The sequence below is a fragment of the Cololabis saira genome, chromosome 20, assembly GCF_033807715.1.
Source record: "Cololabis saira isolate AMF1-May2022 chromosome 20, fColSai1.1, whole genome shotgun sequence".
NCBI lineage: Eukaryota > Metazoa > Chordata > Actinopteri > Beloniformes > Belonidae > Cololabis > Cololabis saira.
The window spans coordinates 15,071,906-15,093,112 of NC_084606.1; the positions used below are offsets into that span (position 1 = coordinate 15,071,906).

Genomic DNA, 21,207 nt, shown 5'->3' on the forward strand with positions numbered 1-21,207 from the left:
AACTTGAATTAGGATGCATTATCTAGCACTAATAGCTCGATCAAGAGCTTCAGTTCGGTTCGACTACAGCCCGGCTAAGGTGTATACATGGCTTTTAAATATTCAATATCACTCTGATTAAGGCAACAATTGGACTTTTTGTTAGTGCAAGTAAACATACTGACTACTCTTCAGCAAAAGGCCAAAATCCTGGCATCTTTCAGAGATGCTGCTGAAAGCTGCCCTTCAACAGAGGGGAGGGGATGTTGCCTGACATATGTCAAAAAATGTGTTTGTTTTTTTAGCTATAGAACAACAGTCTCTGATAGAGCATGACACCCTCATAGACAATGCTGGGGGAAGGTTGAATTCTTAGCTGGTCTCAGATCCTGAATGTTTCATGTCTGTGTGGTTTAAATTGACTACAACACCTGCATTTTTCATTATTGAAGCACATAGATGTATTTTATGTTCAGCAAGAAGAAGCCGTAGTAAACTGATGATTAGAAAAACTCCCTCATAGTCAGATGACCTGCTGAAGGAGGGTGGGGTGTGACCAGTACTCAAGTTGAGGGGGGATGAGGGGGGATGGCATCCCCCCTGAAATAAAAACAGTAAAAATCATCCCCCCTGTAAAACTGCCATCCCCCCTTTCCATCCCTTATGTCATTTCATCAATGAATGTGGTTTTACTGCTATTTCAACATTTAGAGTCATCACCAGAAAAAGAACACCAGAAAAAGAACTTATTTGACAATTTTCACCTGTTTCAAGTAAATTTTCACTTGAAATAAGTAGAAAAATCTGTCAGTGGGACAAGATTTATCTTCTCATTACAAGCAAAAAAATCTTGTTCCACTGGCAGATTATTCTACTTATTTCAAGTGAAAATCTACTTGAAACAGGTGAAAATTGTTGTTTTATTCCAGTGATGAGTCTTGTTTTAAGTGTAATGAGTTTTCTTTTACTAAAATGAGACATTTAAACTAGAAATAAGACAAATATTCTTGTGTCTCATAATGGATTCTTGTTAAGATTTTGAGTTTTTGCAGTGATCCATTTTACTTATCCTGTGAAGAACAGAATCATATTGATAAGTTCAGAAAACAGTTTTTTATTTTTGTGTTTTGATGTACTTGATGTAAGCCCAGTGGATATTTAAAGCTTACAGAAGGCTGCATTTAACTGCTGCTATGCCATTCCTGCAGTATTTCTGCAGGTGTTTTGGTCAGTGCTATTATTTGTAATATATTATTTTATTTGTAATCAGCACAAATTATCTGTCCCCATATGATAAAATCCACCATCCCCCCTGATTTTTTTTTACAACTCGAGTACTGGGTGTGACACGTTTCACTTTACAGAAAGAGACAGCTCAGTGTGGTCTGAACTCCACTGAATGTGCAGAAAGTCTGAAAAGAACTTGTGAAAACTTATGTGCTGACTTTTGCTAACTTAATATCAGCCTCTATCAACTTTGGCTTTGACCACAAACATCTACCTTAATCACTAACTGCTGTCAAGACACCGAATATACTTTAAAAGGAACCCTGGCTATTAAGACATGTAGGTCTTAAAAGATAAATGTTGGTATCAATTATAACAATGTGATATAAAAAACCTTTTTGATGTCTTCGTTTTTATAAAATTTGAAAATATAATTTAACTCGTAGGTCGCCATTGTTGTTTACAACGCAATGCATTCTGGGCAGTGACGTCAGACTGTGGCACCTGCTGGCCCCCATCCACTGTTTTGACTGTTCAACGAGATAATCCAGAGGATAAACATGTCATCTGTTCAGCCGTTTCAATTTGAACCCGACCACAAGGTCAAGGAGGAAGACAACACTGAAAACATATCTCAAAACGAGCCAAATGAAGACCAAAAAAGACGGGATGAGGCGAGAGTGGGACAAAATCCATGGTGTCTGTGCAGCAACTGCGTCTCAATGCAAACAGAGGAGGAGAGCGTTTGCTGTAAAGAGCTGTGTTTTTGTCAGCAGCTGTTCACTTTAAACTATTGTGTGATAAAACGTATTCCAATATCAATAATTTTGGAGATTATTAGCATCCACCGCTGTCCTATGCTTTATAAATCATTAGGACAGTGGCGCCGCCAGGATTCAATTTCGTAATAGGCACAGAAACAGTCCGTCCACTGCTCTATACGGCTAATTTCAGGCTCTCACTCGGCCTGAATATTAGATATCCATTAGGTAGAGGATATGTGGGTTGACTATTCAGTGTTCAATAAGTATTTAAAAGATATTTTTTCCTCAAACAAAACTTTGCAGTGACAAATTGGATAACGTGCGCACGGCGCACTACACATGGTGACATTATTATGCGCACCTCCACACAGATGCAAACATAAACATTATGGTGTCAACGCATCAGAAACACAGATGAAAACACAACTAAACATTAAAGGTGACGGTGCACCCAGAAACAGATGAAAACACAGCTAAACAGGTGATGGCGCAACAGAAACACAGATGAAAATGCAGCTAAAAACATTAAGGTGACGGAGCACCTACAAAAAAGTTAAAAAAAAACTTGATATACTGAATATTTCACTTTTTAACCGTCTCATTGTATGTCGAGACAGTGCATGTGTGTATAAAAAACACAAAGGTGAGATGTTTTGTCTTGTTTGTGGGGGACAAGCATCCGCTCTTCTGCTCCCTTCCTTTGTCAGTTTCCACTGTGGTTTCAACACTGTTGACCAACAAGAACAAAAGCAGAAAATAACCTTCATCCTCATGTGAAAGTAGAACAAAGTGGTTTTACCTTCACACGAATGTTTCTTTTATTTTACTTACGCAAATGTAATTCAGGGACCGATAAACACAAAAATGTAATCATCTTTTTCAAGTAGTTCACCTCTATGTGTCTTTCAAATGCAAATGCATATCTTTTTCATGGATGATGTAATTTTTAATTATTCTTAATTCTTTGCTTTTTTTAATCATCAATTTGGATCCAGAAAGGAAATGTTGTAGGAACCTGCAGATAACACAATAATCTTAATAATATTTAATGAAACGGCTTCGTTCATTTATGAAATAAAGTTCTATATTTCTCAATAATGAATAATTAATAATAATAATTCATGAAGCGGAGGTCTTATCAGCAGCATGGTGCAGTTCTGTCGGACCTCAGTGAACGTCCCACCTCTGCACAATGAGGTCACAAAATAGAGCACAGCACATACCAACGCTAGACTGGTGGAGTCATGCCGTGTACAAAATGACAAACCTCTCCCTGACGCTGGCTTTACTCTGCACCCTCAGTAAGTACACTTGTATATTTTTCTCAGCACAATTATTGTAAGTTTTCTTTCTCTAGTCCACCAGCTAATCCACTGATAATATGTTATAAGCTTTGTTGGACTTGTGTTGAATGTGATTTACATGAATACTTCACCTGTATGTTTCAGGGTGGATCTGTGTGTCTGTTTCTGAGTTTCACACTGTGGAGGTTCGACCTGGTGAAGAAGTCACACTGACATGTTCCAACTTTAGCAGTTTTCCTTCTAACATCCACTGGTTCAAACTGGCCGATGGAACCAGTGTTAGACAAATCTCGTCTATGTCCTCTTCTGTGACAGGTGCTATTTTATATGGTGAATTTCAAAACGGAAGATTTACAATGACATCCAACACTATAAGATTATATCTAAACATTACAAAAGTGGGCTTAAATGACTCTGGATTGTATTTCTGTGGACGCTACAAACAAGGAGAATCAGTCATTTCCAGTGCAACCTATTTGCAGGTTAAAGGTAAGATTATTAAGCTTTTTTCCTGCCTTTTGATTTCAAAAATAGAAAAACAAGCAAAAGCCAGGAGACATAGACTGTTGATTAATAATGTCTGATACTCATCCTCATCTGATGAATTTCTAAATGCAAAATTTAAGATGAGTTCCAACATTAGTCTCTCTTCAATCCAGGCAGTGGCTTTATGAGTCAGATGCTATGTGTCAGTCATAGATTGTATAAAACAATCGGAAAAACATAAGGTCATGTGACACATTGCTTTGTAAATCACATTTGAAGTGCGTTTTTCTTAATATGGGGCACAGCCATGTTGCTCAAGAAGCCAACAGGAAGGTTGATATGTCAATCAACCTTAGCTTTGGCTCCCACCTCCTTTAGCTGAACCCTGCGCAAAATATCTGCAGAGCTGCCGTTAGACGTTAACAGTGGGATATACCATTTAACATGTTGACTCGACAACAAGATCAAAAATGACATTCAATACTAACGGATGGTTGTTTCGCTTAGCGCCGTAGCATGATAATTATGCATGAGGAAGTGATAACGGCGAGCCATTGGCTGAGCCAATTGTCAATCAATCATATTAGAAATAAATTAAAGCCATATAAATTCTCCTGGAGTGGTACAAAAAACGTAATTTGGATATTTTAACACACAGACTCCCTTTTGGAGCAATTCTCTAGTGGCCAGTTTAGGAACTGCAAATAGTCATAGTTCCGCATGAGCCTCAACCTGGAAGTACAAGTTCGCTATAGAACTTCGTTCCCTCCTTGCGCAGTGCTTCATGCATCTTTTTGTGCTAAATTAATTAATAAGTGAGATGGTTGGCGCTTAGTCTGAGCTACATACAGGAGGTAAAGGAGGGCCAGGTCTGTCCTGGGCTGCCCACTGGACTCTGTGGAGGAGGTGGGTGAGAGGAGGATGTTAACCAAGTTGACATCCATCATGGACGACCCCTCTTACCCACTGCATTGGACAGTGTGAAGCTCCTCCTGATCCTGGACTGATACACCCTCAGTGTGGAACGGAGCACTGCTGCAGACCCCCCCCCCCCCCCCACACACACACACACACACACATTTATTGAGTCAGGTCAGCCAATAACTAGCCACTATCTTATAATCAACTTCTAATTTTGCCAACATATGAAGGATTAGCTGAGGGAGCCGGTAGCCACAGCTGACTTTGAAATACGATGGATGTGTTCCTGTCAGCTTCCCAGGCAATATGGTTGCACACAGTATGAAGAAAAACAGGTTTCCAAACTGCTCTTCAGAAACCAATGGCTTACGTGACTGAAGCTTTGTCCATTATTTTTAGAGTCTATGACTTAAAGGAGCATGAGGCTCCTTTTAAGAAATGAGACTCTCTAGCGCCACCCTTCGCCACGACGGCTGTCGGGGGTACTGCAGCCAACAGCGAAGCCGGCACGGGAGAACGGGGAGAACGCGCATGCAGCGTCATGTGACGTCACATCCACAGCCCAGCGCGGGAAATTCGGAGGCCGAATTGCAGCACATTTTGCAGCACACAGCCTGTTCAAGGCAACGGAGAGATACACTAGAGGGCTCATTCGTTTTGGTTTGGAACACTTCATCTGACATTATTACTAGAAAACTTAAAACATGTACTATTTTTTTTCATAAATCCTGCCTCAATCCTGCCTCATGCTCCTTTAAGCTAATGCCCAAATGGTCTGGTCCAGCTAGAGTTGTAAAGTCCTGTTGATTATAGACTACAATGACAACACTGACACGGTACATGTGGGTAACCTCAGGCCATATTTGGAGTTTGGGTTCCACATACCTATCACTGGGGGAGATGTGTGGCACGACTACATTTATTAACAGATTATATAACTTGAATTCTTAATTTTGATAGGTAATGGTGTATCGAATTTTAAGACAGAAGGTAAGATTCATTACTTTCATTTACATTTTTTCTAAATTGTTCACTGTCAACCGTAACTGTTAATTTCAAATATCCACAATGTCTTCTTCTGCAGGAGGTGGAACTACCAACCTACTGACTGTGACTTTGGGCAGTCTGAATGTTTTTTTCATGATACTCATTGTTGGTTTTGTTGTTAAAATCTGGCAGCTTCATACAGGTAAACCTCATGGTTTAAGTTTTGACAAAAAGAAAGTCTTCAAAATATTTGCTTTGTGCAACCAAATTAATTAGTAATGATATGTTGTCATTTAGCGGCAAAGGAAGGATTGAACGCTGACAGATACAAGGTGAGGAATCCTTTTTTTTAAATTCTGTCATCAATTCATCTCATGAACTGTGCTTGTGCAGAGTCTAAAAGTTTTCTGGCAGAGTAGCACAAATACAAGTGTGTAAAACTGGGAGATCATGAATTTCTGAATACCACAGAGAAACTGTTGCCCTCTAACAGAAATGTGTGAGCTGACATGAGTTTGTTAGAACAAATTAATCTTCAAAACTTCCCCAACTGTTATAGTTACTGATATGATAACAATTCTGGGGCAGTTATAAACTTTAATCAGGGATTCTGAATGCTTCATTTCCAGACTTGGGGCTCTTCTCACATGAACTCTGCAGTACGGAGGTTCCATCCAGATGTTATGAGAAGGAGAAGCCACGTTGATGAAGAAGCAGTGGAAACTCATGTTACTTATTGCTTTGTATGAGTTTTGGAGGAATATGTGTGACCGATGTATGTCTTATCTGCATTAATCACACTCTGGAACTCATGTGGTGGTAACAGCTCAAAGAGTGTTTATTCTGCATCATTGAACAGAAAAGGGGTACAGGAGACAGTGCACATTAACTCAGATATGTTTGGACCAAAGCACATGGTCTGTCTGTGTCATAGGAATCCTCCAGCACACTGAGTACCGGTACTAGTATTAGTATACTATACAGTGTTCTGATTGCTTTACATATATTGATCGTATAGTGGATTTGATACAGTTAAATTAAAATGAAATAAATCAAATGTCTAATATATAAAATATAGAAAATGTAAAATGCATGTAGTATCTTTTTACCATGAACTGTTACTGTTTTTTATATATTATTTTATCTTACTTATCAAATACAATGAATTTGCACAAAACATGAAATTGTGACACTCAACATACCTGCAGCATTGAACAGAAAGGGGGTACAGGAGACAGTGCACATTAACTCAGATATGTGTGGACCAAAGCACATGGTCTGTCTGGGAAAACAACAATACAACCTGTCAGCTACTTGTACGGGAGACAGGTTTTTCTTTTACAAGTAATAAACATGCACAGAATATATGTTTATTGTTTATTGTTTATTTATTGAGATCCCCATTAGCTGCAGCAGAAACTGCAGCTATTCTTCCTGGGGTCTTAACAAGAAAATGCAATACAAAAGAAAACAACATAGAAAAAAACTTAAAAAAATAAAAACACAGAAAGAGCAAGAAGAAAAAAAATAAAAAATAAAAAAATATGTATACAAAATCAAGATATCTTAAGAATCAAGACAAGAACAGAAACCAAGTCAACTATATCCTCCCCACATATACCTAATATATACCTCATATATACATATATATATATATATATATATATATATACACACACATACACATACACACATATACACACACATACATACCTATACACATACATATACCCATCATATAATACTCATATTCAACATTCCAAGTCAAATTCTATATTATATTCACACAGACATATATATATATACACACATACACATACACATCCACACATACATACCTACATATGTATACACACATACATACACACACTCATATATATCTATTCTATAATAATAGAATATAACATATATAATATATATATAATATAACACTACTATGCAATGATACCATTATATCTCATGTACTAAAAACAATCATATTACATACACAACTATTCCATACCGAAACCATTACTTGGACAGATATTTTTTAAGTAGTATTCTGAATTGATTATTGTTAGCAAGTTTGATTGAACAAAAAACGTGACAAAGTTGGTGTGATATAGTTTCAGACATTAAATCAGACAGATTAACTTTTAAGTGCTTTTCAATACGTTTATAATTTGTTTTGTCCACAGACATACAGACGCACTACCTGTCTCATGGGAATCCTCCAGCACACTGAGGATTTTCCCACAATTCCCCGCTAATATGAAGCCTGATGCATGTAGAACAGCAGGTGGCGTAGTTTCCCCATTTAGCGGGATTTTAACTACAACCTATTCAACTATGTTACATATGTTTGTTTTAAAGTTCACATATCTAAGAGATTTCATATCTGTCTTGTTCATTTTGACCTCCTTCAAGATTTAAAGTTGAACTACATGGACATAGTTATTGTTCAATGACAAGGAACCCCACAGTAATTTGATGATTAGAAAACTCCCTCATGGTGAGGTAAATGGTCTGCTGTCGGGTGGGAGTGGCAACATGCACGTCACTTCACAGGAAGAGACAGCACAGTGTGGTCTGAGGACAACTAAAATCTACAGATGTTCAGTATAAGAAGTGTGAAAGCAACAATGAAAACTGACATCTTGCTTTTGTATGACTGTCGGCCTTTGTAAATTTAAGAATAGGGTAAATAATCAAGGGTAAACTCATTGAGTATTCTTTTATAACAAACCACATCTGTGAGTCTGCCACAGGAAGACCAAAAACATCAAATGATTTGAACATCAAATGTTTTGTTTATTTCCAAAATAAGGAAAAATTTTAGTTTTTTCTAAAGTCATTGTGTCTTGTCTATTATTATTGTTTCAAAACCAGTTTCTCTTTTGTTTGCTAACAGTTGAATAGAAAACGCACAAAGCTCTTTCTACCCCAACTGCATTTACATGCATTTGTAACCATGAAGAATGTCTCTAGTGTTTCCTCCCTTTTTTTCAACTGTGGTGACATTTATCCACAGAGCTTGCAGCCCTCAATGCAAAAATCACACAGTAAAAGCTGCTATATATTTACACCACTCAGATTGCCACCTCACCATACACAACTTTTTTTAATTCATAAGTTATGTTTCAAATGATGTGTTTTCATGACTAAATTTCATATCTGTCTTGTTCATTTTGACCTCCTTCAAGATTTAAAGTTGAACTACATGGACATAGTTATTGTTCAATGACAAGGAACCCCACAGTAATTTGATGATTAGAAAACTCCCTCATGGTGAGGTAAATGGTCTGCTGTCGGGTGGGAGTGGCAACATGCACGTCACTTCACAGGAAGAGACAGCACAGTGTGGTCTGAGGACAACTAAAATCTACAGATGTTCAGTATAAGAAGTGTGAAAGCAACAATGAAAACTGACATCTTGCTTTTGTATGACTGTCGGCCTTTGTAAATTTAAGAATAGGGTAAATAATCAAGGGTAAACTCATTGAGTATTCTTTTATAACAAACCACATCTGTGAGTCTGCCACAGGAAGACCAAAAACATCAAATGATTTGAACATCAAATGTTTTGTTTATTTCCAAAATAAGGAAAAATTTTAGTTTTTTCTAAAGTCATTGTGTCTTGTCTATTATTATTGTTTCAAAACCAGTTTCTCTTTTGTTTGCTAACAGTTGAATAGAAAACGCACAAAGCTCTTTCTACCCCAACTGCATTTACATGCATTTGTAACCATGAAGAATGTCTCTAGTGTTTCCTCCCTTTATTTTCAACTGTGGTGACATTTATCCACAGAGCTTGCAGCCCTCAATGCAAAAATCACACAGTAAAAGCTGCCATATATTTACACCACTCAGATTGCCACCTCACCATACACAACTTTTTTTAATTCATAAGTTATGTTTCAAATGATGTGTTTTCATGACTAAATTTCATATCTGTCTTGTTCATTTTGACCTCCTTCAAGATTTAATGTTGAACTACATGGACATAGTTATTGTTCAATGACAAGGAACCCCACAGTAATTTGATGATTAGAAAACTTCCTCATGGTGAGGTAAATGGTCTGCTGTCGGGTGGGAGTGGCAACATGCACGTCACTTCACAGGAAGAGACAGCACAGTGTGGTCTGAGGACAACTAAAATCTACAGATGTTCAGTATAAGAAGTGTGAAAGCAACAATGAAAACTGACATCTTGCTTTTGTATGACTGTCGGCCTTTGTAAATTTAAGAATAGGGTAAATAATCAAGGGTAAACTCATTGAGTATCCTTTTATAACAAACCACATCTGTGAATCTGCCACAGGAAGACCAAAAACATCAAATGATTTGAACATCAAATGTTTTGTTTATTTCCAAAATAAGGAAAAATTTTAGTTTTTTCTAAAGTCATTGTGTCTTGTCTATTATTATTGTTTCAAAACCAGTTTCTCTTTTGTTTGCTAACAGTTGAATAGAAAACGCACAAAGCTCTTTCTACCCCAACTGCATTTACATGCATTTGTAACCATGAAGAATGTCTCTAGTGTTTCCTCCCTTTTTTTTCAACTGTGGTGACATTTATCCACAGAGCTTGCAGCCCTCAATGCAAAAATCACACAGTAAAAGCTGCTATATATTTACACCACTCAGATTGCCACCTCACCATACACAACTTTTTTAAATTCATAAGTTATGTTTCAAATGATGTGTTTTCATGACTAAATTTCATATCTGTCTTGTTCATTTTGACCTCCTTCAAGATTTAAAGTTGAACTACATGGACATAGTTATTGTTCAATGACAAGGAACCCCACAGTAATTTGATGATTAGAAAACTCCCTCATGGTGAGGTAAATGGTCTGCTGTGGGGTGGGAGTGGCAACATGCACGTCACTTCACAGGAAGAGACAGCACAGTGTGGTCTGTGGACAACTCAAATCTACAGATGTTCAGTATAAGAAGTGTGAAAGCAACAATGAAAACTGACATCTTGCTTTTGTATGACTATCGGCCTTTGTAAACGTAAGAATAGGGTAAATAATCAAGGGTAAACTCATTGAGTATCCTCTTATAACAAACCACATCTGTGAGTCTGCCACAGGAAGACCAAAAACATCAAATGATTTGAACATCAAATGTTTTGTTTATTTCCAAAATAAGGAAAAATTTTAGTTTTTTCTATAGTCATTGTGTCTTGTCTATCATTATTGTTTCAAAACCAGTTTCTTTTTTGTTTGCTAACAGTTGAATAGAAAACGCAAAAGCTCTTTCTACCCCAACTGCATTTTACATGCATTTGTAACCATGAAGAATGTCTCTAGTGTTTCCTCCCTTTATTTTCAACTGTGGTGACATTTAACCACAGAGCTTGCAGCCCTCAATGCAAAAATCACACAGTAAAAGCTGCTATATATTTACACCACTCAGATTGCTACCTCACCATACACAACTTTTTTTAATTCATAAGTTATGTTTCAAATGATGTGTTTTCATGACTAAAAGACCAGTCACACTCCCATGTGCTAATATTCAGTTCAATTCAATTCAATTGCATTTATATAGTGTCTATTACAACACAATTTGTCTCTATGTGCTTCCAAAGACACCCAGAACATGACCCCCGAGCAATTATTACATAAACATAACATAAACAATGGCAGGTAAAAAATCCCATAGTGGGAGTAAAATCTGAAGCCAAACAGTGGCAAGAAAAACTCCCCTTTAAGATGGAATAAACCTTGAGCAGGACCTGAATCATAAGGGAGGACCCTCCTGCCAGAGGCCAGCTGGGCAGAACAGGAAAAGGAAGACAAGAAAGAGAATGAAGAACAGAGAGTGGACAGACACAGACACACCGTCAAATATATAAAAGACAAGCTATACTAGTATTATCTATATGGGTTTAGCAGGAGAACTAAGAGTTATATGTACATACTGTATGACTGATACATGGCTAGTTGGTACACTACAGGGATGACTATATAAACAGGTGTAGAAAGCAGACACTGAGGTGGTCAGAAGGCGGGGCTGCACAATATCTAGAAGTTTACTAAACACTAACTAGAGGCTTTACTAAACACTATGGGCCTGATTTACTAAAGGTTTGCGTGTCTAAAAACGTGTGCAAACTTGACAGCACCCGCAAACCAAAGTGCCAGCTGATCTACTAACAGCGTGCAAAGAGGACTGCGCCTCTCAAATGCGCAAAATAGCACACGCAATTCATTTAGTACTTTTGCCCTGATGAATAATCAATATGGGGCGTACCCGCCAGAAATCGCTAAATACTGGGAGGGGAAGATGCAAATTGGTCCATTTACCACGCGCAATGAGATTTACCAAGCCTGAAAGTTTTTGCGTGGATTGTGATTGCGTCTGTATTTAATACGTTCGAAAGGAAGGTGCTAATCTCCACATGCAAAAGGAGAAATATTTTATTTGAATGTTAAATCGAGTATTATTCAGCAAAAGGTTGCCACAGAAGGGACATTCATTTTTTTATTTGTGATAATAAATAAATCACGTGTTTTCATGGAGAAAAAAGTGTTTCTTATTGTGCGCCTGTTCTGCAGTTGTCATACCCCGGTGTTGTGCCGTATTCAGCACCCCTGCCGTGAAAAGCACCCCCTCGTCTGACAAAAATGATATTCTCATTCCGTGTCATGTTCTGTTTAGCGTCCAGTTTTGTGTTAATGATTCATGTTTAAATGCGCTCATGGATTCCACAATAGTCATACTTTCCCACAATCACAGTCACAGATAACAAGAATCGGGTAAATGGTTATTGATGTCATTAATTAATAGCCTGCTTACTGTGTTGTCTTCCATAATATTTGTAAATATATATAAAATAAACTCCTAAGTATGTGTTTGTGTGAGTGTGTATATATAAATATATTGAAGTGTCAGTGTGTTGTTTTTTTTCTTGGTCTACTTATCATTGAATATACAAGGGGGTGCTTTTCACGGCAGGGGTGCTGAATACGGCACAACAATTTGCCTCTTCCACTAATATCTCTAACTCCAACTCGTCAAATTTCATTTTGCGCTTGCGACTATATCCTGCTTTCCATCCAGACTCTCCATGGCGCAAAGTTTGCGCCGCAAACTGTAAGACGCGCAACACCTCATTTAAATACTGCTGTTTGCACCTGTTGTTAGTTGATCACCCGCAAAACACACAACAACAGCACGTGCAAACTTTTTCAGTGCACACGCAATTTAGTACTCTTTATTTAGGATCTTAGTAAATCGGGCCCTATGTGTATGGAGGAGGAGCTGGTGGATAGGATACGGCAGAATTCAAACATGGCGACTAAACATTTCCTTGTCTTCAGTAACGCTGGATCTAAAACAATCAACATTAAATCAATAGAAAAACATTAAGCTTTACAAACATAACATTCTGGATCAAAGCAAAACTTTGGACTCGCTCACAGAGTTAGACGAGTGCTTTGATAGGATCATCGTGGGGAAACCCACCAAGTCCGCTGCTACCCCGAGTGCCTCAACCTCAAAAAGATCTCTGGACGAGGAATCACCTGGAGCCATCTCTCCTCCGGGGAAAACCACTACCGACATTCTGGTGTCCATCGACAGCCAGCTTTGATTCCCGTCTGTCTCCTTCACAAAGAGCTACAGGCACTGCACGAATCTCTGGAGTTCAGCCAGCAACAGGTGGAGGCGCTGGCAGCGGAGAACATCTGCCTGAAGGAGACGGTGAATTCACTCACGGAGGGAATTAACTTTCTCCAAAAGGACAACAAATCCATCAAGGACACTGTCATCATCATGGGACTTCCTAAAAATAGCCAAAGTCTCACCTTTTCCATGTGACCGCACACCCATCTGGAACAACCCAGACATCCTGAAAAATGATAAAAAAGATCTTTACTCAATGGAGAGACCAAGGAATACGGTATCTACAACATGTAGTAAGTGGACATAAGTGGACATTTTGTACCTTTTAATACACTCACTGTTCAATATGGAATTAGCAGTAACACATTTTTAGAATACCAACAACTTAAGTCCATAATAAACACAAAATATAAACTCAACCAACGGGATCTGCAACTTCCCGCTAAGACTTCCGATTTCAAAATGGGAGGCTGACTTATCTCTTAACACTAATCAAATTTTTTGGTCACAAATATGTTTAAATACTCACTAGGACCAAGAATCCAAACTTACAACTTATATACAGTACACAGTTCTTTACAGAACACATTATAAAGGAAAAAGGATGTTCCAGATGGGTTTTGCACCCTCCAATATCTGCTCACAGTGGACAGAGAACACCCCTGATAATTATATGCATGCTTTATGATTTTGTGCACCTGTGCAGAAGTTCTGGATGGAGATATGTGAAGATTTATCCACATGGCTCAATTTTAGAATTCCTGTGTGCTCCACACTATGTATGGGAGTATTGGGACATGGCCCTGGGTGACATCCACATGGAACCTAACATGGCGAACTTTAAACAAAAGTCTAATCTATGTATTAATCAATTTAGGAATCTTTTGTCAGATCATATCAGTAATGAGACAATGTCTGCTTCCACTGGTCTTCTCTGGTCCCCCCTTATAGGCTTCATTACCAGGTGGGGTCGGGTGGGTGGTGATCTTGTAGCCCTTGGGACTGGGGGGTTACTTGGGGTGCTGCGATATGGGCTTCTAGTGGCCCTTGGGGGGCAAGGAGTGGGGAATGTGGGGGTCGTCGTGGTGGGGACCTATCCCTGGCCTGGAGGGGACCTTGGTGGTCTATGGGGGGGTTACCTCGTGGCGGCGGGTGGAGTGGTTGGAGAGGGCCTGGGTAGCGGCAACTTGCCTTAAGCGATTTTCCGACCATTCTGGTGTGGGCTGGGGTTTTAGGCCTGGAGCTCCCACATCGGGGGGCTGGGCTCTGCTGGGTGGGAGGGGGATCGCTGCCTTGGGCGGTCGTTGTTAGGGCAGGGGGCAGGGGGGCGCGTGCCCCGGCGTCTGCGAGGACTCTGGCGCTTCTGGGGTGTCCGCTGTGTGGGCGCGAGGGGGGGCGGGGCTCATTCTCAGGTTTCTATGTTCTCTGTCGTGGGTGTGTATGGAAGACTGGTGTACCATCTCCCGGCCCGGGGTGGTCTGTGGGGAATGTGGTTGCCTATTATTTTCCTTCTTCCGACGAAATGAGGGCCTAAACATGGCCCAAAAGTCACCAAATTTTGCACACAAGCCAGGCCTGGCGAAAAATTTGATATTTAATGGTTTGCATTATGGGCATGGCCTAATGGCTCAACAGCGCCCCCTAGAAAACTTCTTGCCTCAAGCCCCACAATACGGTTTGGCGTACTTGCACGAAAATCGGTACAAACCTGTATCATATCGCAACTTAAAGAAAAATCTCTTGGCGCCATGGCCGGAACCGAACAGGAAGTCGGCCATTTTGAATTAATTGTGTAATTTTGGCAAAATTTATGCCATTTCTTTTTTTTTTTCTTTTTTTTTTTTTTTCTTTTTTTCTTTTTCCCTTGTCTGCACACATATTAATGATTGATACCATGACGGTAGAAACCAAAAGCATATATAAGTGCATTATTCCTATAATTAATATATATACATAAATATACACATACAAACCCAGTGATTTTTTTTTTTTTTTTTTTTTTTGGGGGTGACGACATCCACTGCCAATCCAGGAAGCAGGAACACACGGAAACACACGTCAAGCACTGGAAATCTGCAACAAAAAACCACAAACAAAACACGAAACCGGCACGGAGCCAACCAAAACAACAACAGCAATCGACCTAAATCTTGAGATCTGATCGCAGTCTGAGCTAAGCTACCGCTACCGCTACCTAACCCCAAAAACTAGAGAGCCAGCATGCAGGTGAACAAGCCAGTGTGTATGTCTACGTGTGTGTGTGTGTGTATGTATATGATCATGCGTGTGTGTGTGTGTGTGTGTGTGTGTGTGTGTGTGTGTGTGTGTGTGTGTGTGTGTGTGTGTGTGTGTGTGTGTAATAAACCAAACAAAGCTCTACCTGAAGTGTATCTATAGTGGGGGAGGGGGGGGAGCAACCCCGCCACCCGCGAGACCAGAGGCCGACACGGAAGAGCCCGGAACCCAGGCCACCGGCAACCCCACAGAGGGAAGAAGCAGGAGGGAGGCAACCCACCGCCTGCGAGCCCCCCCCCGGCGGTGGCCGAGGGGGTCCGCGGGCGGGGCCCCCACGGCGCGGGAAGAAGCAGCCAGGGATCCCGCGGCGGCGGACCGCGACCCAGGCAATCCCCGGCCACCCGGTCCGGGCCGGACACGCGGCCAGGAGGCCCTCACCCTTCAGGCCAACGACCCCCACCCGGCAGGGGGCCAGCCTGTCCGGAGAGACAGAGCCGCCCCGGCCGCCGACGCGGGCAGGCGCACCCGCCCCCCACGAAAGTGGCCCTCCAAGACCAGAGGGGCGCCCCGCCGCAGAGGCAGCGGGGGGGACCGGAGACGGGCCCGGAGAGAGGGAACCCCCCAACAGGGCGACACCCGTGCAGGCCCGACAACGGAGGGCCCCAGACCCAGGCATCCCATTTTCATTCATCCATTCAACTATCCGATATCTATACTAATAATAATATGATATACTATACATAATAATAATACTAATAATACTAATAATAATAATAATAATAATAATAATAATAACCATCTTTGTATAATATAATATTGATAAATTATTAAGTTTTGATGTCCTGCCAATGGAGGCCCAAATCCTCCATGGCAGGACCCTTCCATACCGCATTCTCACCGACACAGACACACAATCACGCACCGTTTCCCCCTCCCCGGGGGGGTCCAGCACCGCCAGAAGGACCCCAGGCCGCACGGCGAGCCCCGCCGGGCCCCGCCGGGCCCGGGTATCCCGACCCACCTATCCCAGGCCGGTGAGGGAACGCGGGTGATGTGGGACCCCCTCCCGCCCCTGGTGTTGAGTGCATGTGATTAATGCCATAAAAACAGGGAGGGGGAGGGCCAAGTATCGATTTGACACCGACTCCCCCCCCTCCCGAACTACGTGTCCCTGTCAAATGTCTTTATTAAGTGTTGAATGTGCAGTGTCTAGTTTGCTGTAAATTTATGCCATTTTTTCGGCAGTTAAGGCGGCCCGAACTGTAACGTGCACCCAGGTGTGTTATATATCAAAATGTGTGACTCGATCCTGCGACGACGCGCATTACTTTTCTCAGTCAAAAGCGTTACCGTGGCGACGATAGACACCAAAAAGCACGCCCCCCGTTCATCTGGTTGGTCCATATTTGATAGTTCCTACTTTCTGCCATAACTTTTGAATGTTTTGACATAAAGACTCGTGGGTGGTGTCATCGGACTCGGTATTGAGTACTTGACCTTCATTGGGATGAATTAGCCCCGCCCCTTCTACTGATTGGTCGATATGTGATAGTTCCGATTTTCTGCAATAACTTTTGAATGGTTTGACATAAAGACTTGTGGGTGGTGTCATTGGACTCGGTTTTGAGTCCTTGAAGATAATTGCTGCAAATTAGCCCCTTCATCTGGTGAACTTTTGAATGGTTTGATATAGAGAATCGTGGCTGGTGTCATCCGCTAAATGCCCAGGCGTGAAGACATCTACATGCAATTCATACAAGTGCTTCCACTGCAGCATGCCTGAACGTGCACAAGGGTGCGAGGGCCCGTTCATCGCTGCTTGCAGCTTTAATTATTATTGGGATAGGTTCTAACAGATCCCTGTGACCCTGTAAAGGATGAAACGGGTATAGAAAATGGATGGATGGATGGATGGATGCAGGGGTGTCCGTTATCTAAACCTGGGTTTGGGGCTCTTTGCTGCCTATCTGGGTGGCTCCTTGTCAGGGGGTTCCCACGCTCCGTGCCCGTCTCCGCTCCCCCTTGCTGCTCTTGTAGCTGGGCCCTCCTTTGGCTCTGGGGTTCCCGCTTTCATCGAGGCGGATGCCGGTCTGCCGGCATTGACGGTCGAGGTGGTCCCGTCTCTCCGGGCAGGCTGGCCTCTCGCCGGGGGTTATGGGCCTGGAGGGTGGGGGACCTCCTGGCCGCATGATCGGCCTATGTCGGGTGGCTGGTGCTCGGCTGGATCCTGGTCCATCACCGTGGGCTTCCTCCTGTGATCCTGGGGGCCCCGGCGGCTTCCCTCTGTCGCCCGTAGGGAGTGGGTGGGGCTTGCTGGTGGGGGGTTCCTCTGTGGGGCTGTGGGTGGCCTGGGTTCGGGTTTCTTCCTTGTCGACTTCTGATCTCTCGGGTGGCGTGGTTGTGCCCTCCCTCCTCCACTGTAGATGCAGTCAAGTTAAAGCCTTGTTCTCTCTTTGCACACACACAGTTACACAGACATACACACCTGCTCACCCACCTACATACTCACTCCACAGTTTTGGGGGACGGTTAATCGCAGTAGCCTAGTATTGATTCAGTTTCAGAGACCTGAAATGGTTGCTGTTTGTGGCTCTGCCTGTTCTCGTGTCTGTTTGTTTGTTTGTTTTCTCTCTTGCAGATTTCAAAGGTTTGTGTGCCCGTTGTGCATTTCTGTGTGTTTCTCTCATTTCAGACTAGCAGCGGATGCCACCCCTCACCCTCACAGAAATGCAGCTTAAATTCAACTGTGGTGTTCCTTTCAAACATTGTGACAGCCATCAGTGTCTTTTGATGGTTCAGCCACGATCACAGCACTCTTGTTTTTTTTTCCTGTTTAGATTACAGTCAAGGACCAACAAAAAACAAAGGTCAAATATGGAATGATGACAATTTTTGAGCAGGATTTAATCAGGACAGTTCAACTTGATCAAGTTAGGTTTTATGCAGCTTCTGTTACTTATATATAATAAAAAATGGTCTTGTTAACAAGTCATTTGATGTCTGTGGTCAAGACTGAAGACTTCCTGTGGCAGAAACTCACAGATAAGCCTTGCTGTGACAAGTTTCTGTTAAGTTTCAGTTGTGCTCAGATCAGGCTGTGATATCTCTTCCTGTGAAGTGATGTATCACCGTTGTATTGAAGCCCAGCCAGAGTCAGCCCCTGTACAATCTTATTTTGATATTATTTGTTTGTTATATTTGGTTCATGTCTTGTGGATGGAAAGGTTATGTTAATGCATTACATACGTTTTATGTTGCATTTCATGTTATGCTGCGGTACTGTGTTGGGTGGAGTTGTAGAGAACGTGACAGCATGTACTTAATTGGCTGTGTGTGTGTGTGCATGCGGGGAGCGCGTGAACAGTCTGTGTGTATGCAGCGGGAGCGCGCAGCTGCGCGTGAGAGAGAGAGAGCGGATGAGAAGAGTCGACATCGTGTTGTGCGGAGAACTGTTGGTCTTTAAGTTGTGCGTGCGTGCGTGCGTGCGTGCGTGCGTGCGTGCGTGCGTGCGTGCGTGCGTGCGTGCGTGCGTGCGTGCGTGCGTGTAATAAACCAAACAAAGCTCTACCTGAAGTGTATCTATAGTGGGGGAGGGGGGGGAGCAACCCCGCCACCCACGAGACCAGAGGCCGACACGGAAGAGCCCGGAACCCAGGCCACTGGCAACCCCACAGAGGGGAGAAGCAGGAGTTAAGCAACCCACCGCCTGCGAGGCCCCCCCCCCCCCCCCCCGGCGGCGGCCGAGGGGGTCCGCGGGCATCCCGACCCACCTATCCCAGGCCGGTGAGGGAACGCGGGTGATGTGGGACCCCCTCCCGCCCCTGGTGTTGAGTGCATGTGATTAATGCCATAAAAACAGGGAGGGGGAGGGCCAAGTATCGATTTGACACCGCCCCCCCCCCCTCCCGAACTACGTGTCCCTGTCAAATGTCTTTATTAAGTGTTGAATGTGCAGTGTCTATTTTGCTGTTAAAACCGTGAGGCGGGAGTGCCGGGCCACGCGGGACAATGCCCCCCACGACCCGGGCCCCCCGCCCTTCGCCTACGTACGTATGAATCGTGTAGGGGGGGAAGGAGGGGGAGCGGAGGCCGAAGCCAGGAGGCAGGACCAGCAAAGCCGGCCCTGATAAGACACCCGCGCCCCCCCACCGGCCATCCAGTAGACGGGGGCCGGCCCTCCGAGCCGGGCCAGGGCCCCACCGTACCTCCACGGGCGCCCCCGACGCCGCCGCAGCCCCCAGACGGAGGGGGAAACGGTCCAACATCCTCCCATTCATACTGACAACATAAGACATAGACACCTGGGAATGGTGCCGCGCCGCGCCCGCCCGTGCACCCCCCCGGTCAGGGGAGGCCCGATCCCCGGACCCGGCCCGACCCCCCCCCGAGGCCACCCCGGCGGACACCCCAAGGGTCACGGAGTCCCCACATCCGCAGGGGCACTCGGCCCCCGCCCAGCGACGGAGGACCAAGGCAGCAATGTCCCCCCAGCGCAGACAGCCACCCCCCACCCAGGCAGGGCCGGGCCCTCCGAGTGGGACCCCCACGTCCACGGCCCAGCCCCCCCCGGGAGACCCGGAGACGCCCAAGCCACAGCCCCCTGCCCGAGCCCCCCCAGCCACCCCCCCCCACCGCCATGAGGTAACCCCCCCCACAGGCCCCCAAGGCCCCCACCGGCCAGGGACAGGGCCCCACCGCCCCCCGCCCGAGCCCCCCCAGCGACCCCCCCCCCCCACCGCCATGAGGTAACCCCCCCCACAGGCCCCCAAGGCCCCCACCGGCCAGGGACAGGGCCCCACCGCCCCCCCCACCGCCCCCCAGGGGCCACCAGAGGATGGCGCCCCAGACCCCCCAAGCCGACCCCCAAGCCCAAGGGCTACGAGATCACCACCCCCCCGCCCCCACTAGGTAACGAAGCCAATAATCGGGGACCACAGAGAGTGCAATTCAGCCGAATGTTGTTCAGTGGAGGCAGACATTATCTCACTACTAATATGGTCTGATAAAAGATTCCTAAAATGGTTGATACATAAACTGGATTTTTGTTTCCAATTTACTAGAATGGTTTTCTTTGCGATACATAAGGCAGTGAGGACCCGGTGTGTCCAATTAGGTTCTATTTCAATGTCTCCCAGGTGACCTAATATACATACCGTGGGGCACACTGGGATTCTGTAGTTGATCCATGTGGATAAATCCTCACAAATCTCCTTCCAGAACCTCTGTACCGGTGTGCAGAGCCATAAAGCATGCATATAATTATCAGGAGTGTTCTCTGTGCACTGTGAACAGATATTAGAGGTGACAAAGCCCATCTGGAACATCCTTTGTCCAGTATAATGTATTCTATGAAGAACTTTGTACTGTATAAGTTGTAAGTTTGGGTTTTTAGTCATAGTAAACGTATTTAAGCATATCTGTGACCAAGAAAACTGGTCGGTATTAAGAGAGAGATCCGCCTCCCACTTGGAAATCGGAAGAGAGACTGAATCGTCCAGTTTAGATATTAACCTGTAGAGTTTTGATAACAACTTTAAAGTGCTTAGATTCAATAAATCTGTTATCTTAGCGGGAAGTTGTAAGTTTAATTGACTAATTTTGTATGTTTTATTTATTATGGCCTTAAGTTGTTGATACTCTAAAAATGTATTCCTGCTAACTCCGTATTGAACAATAAGTGTATTGAA

At 43.4% G+C, this 21,207-nt stretch overlaps 1 protein-coding gene across 1 annotated transcript; it reads left to right on the forward strand.

The window, feature by feature from the left end:
• Positions 1–3,158: 3,158 nt before the first annotated feature.
• On the forward strand, positions 3,159–7,001 carry LOC133420775 (uncharacterized). The gene is made up of 6 exons (XM_061710602.1): positions 3,159–3,271; positions 3,419–3,763; positions 5,642–5,671; positions 5,766–5,870; positions 5,966–6,000; positions 6,298–7,001. Exons 1-6 carry the CDS (start codon positions 3,163–3,165, stop codon positions 6,415–6,417), a joined length of 744 nt encoding a protein of 247 aa, XP_061566586.1. The 5' UTR covers positions 3,159–3,162; the 3' UTR covers positions 6,418–7,001.
• Positions 7,002–21,207: the final 14,206 nt, after the last annotated feature.

Bases quoted from the DNA above. Each gene is read 5' to 3' on its own strand.
- LOC133420775 (XM_061710602.1), top strand. From the start codon at position 3,163: ATGAGGTCACAAAATAGAGCACAGCACATACCAACGCTAGACTGGTGG. The intron at 3,764-5,641 runs GTAAGATTATTA...TAATTTTGATAG, and splicing joins AACCTATTTGCAGGTTAAAG to GTAATGGTGTATCGAATTTT. The intron at 5,871-5,965 runs GTAAACCTCATG...GTTGTCATTTAG, and splicing joins AATCTGGCAGCTTCATACAG to CGGCAAAGGAAGGATTGAAC.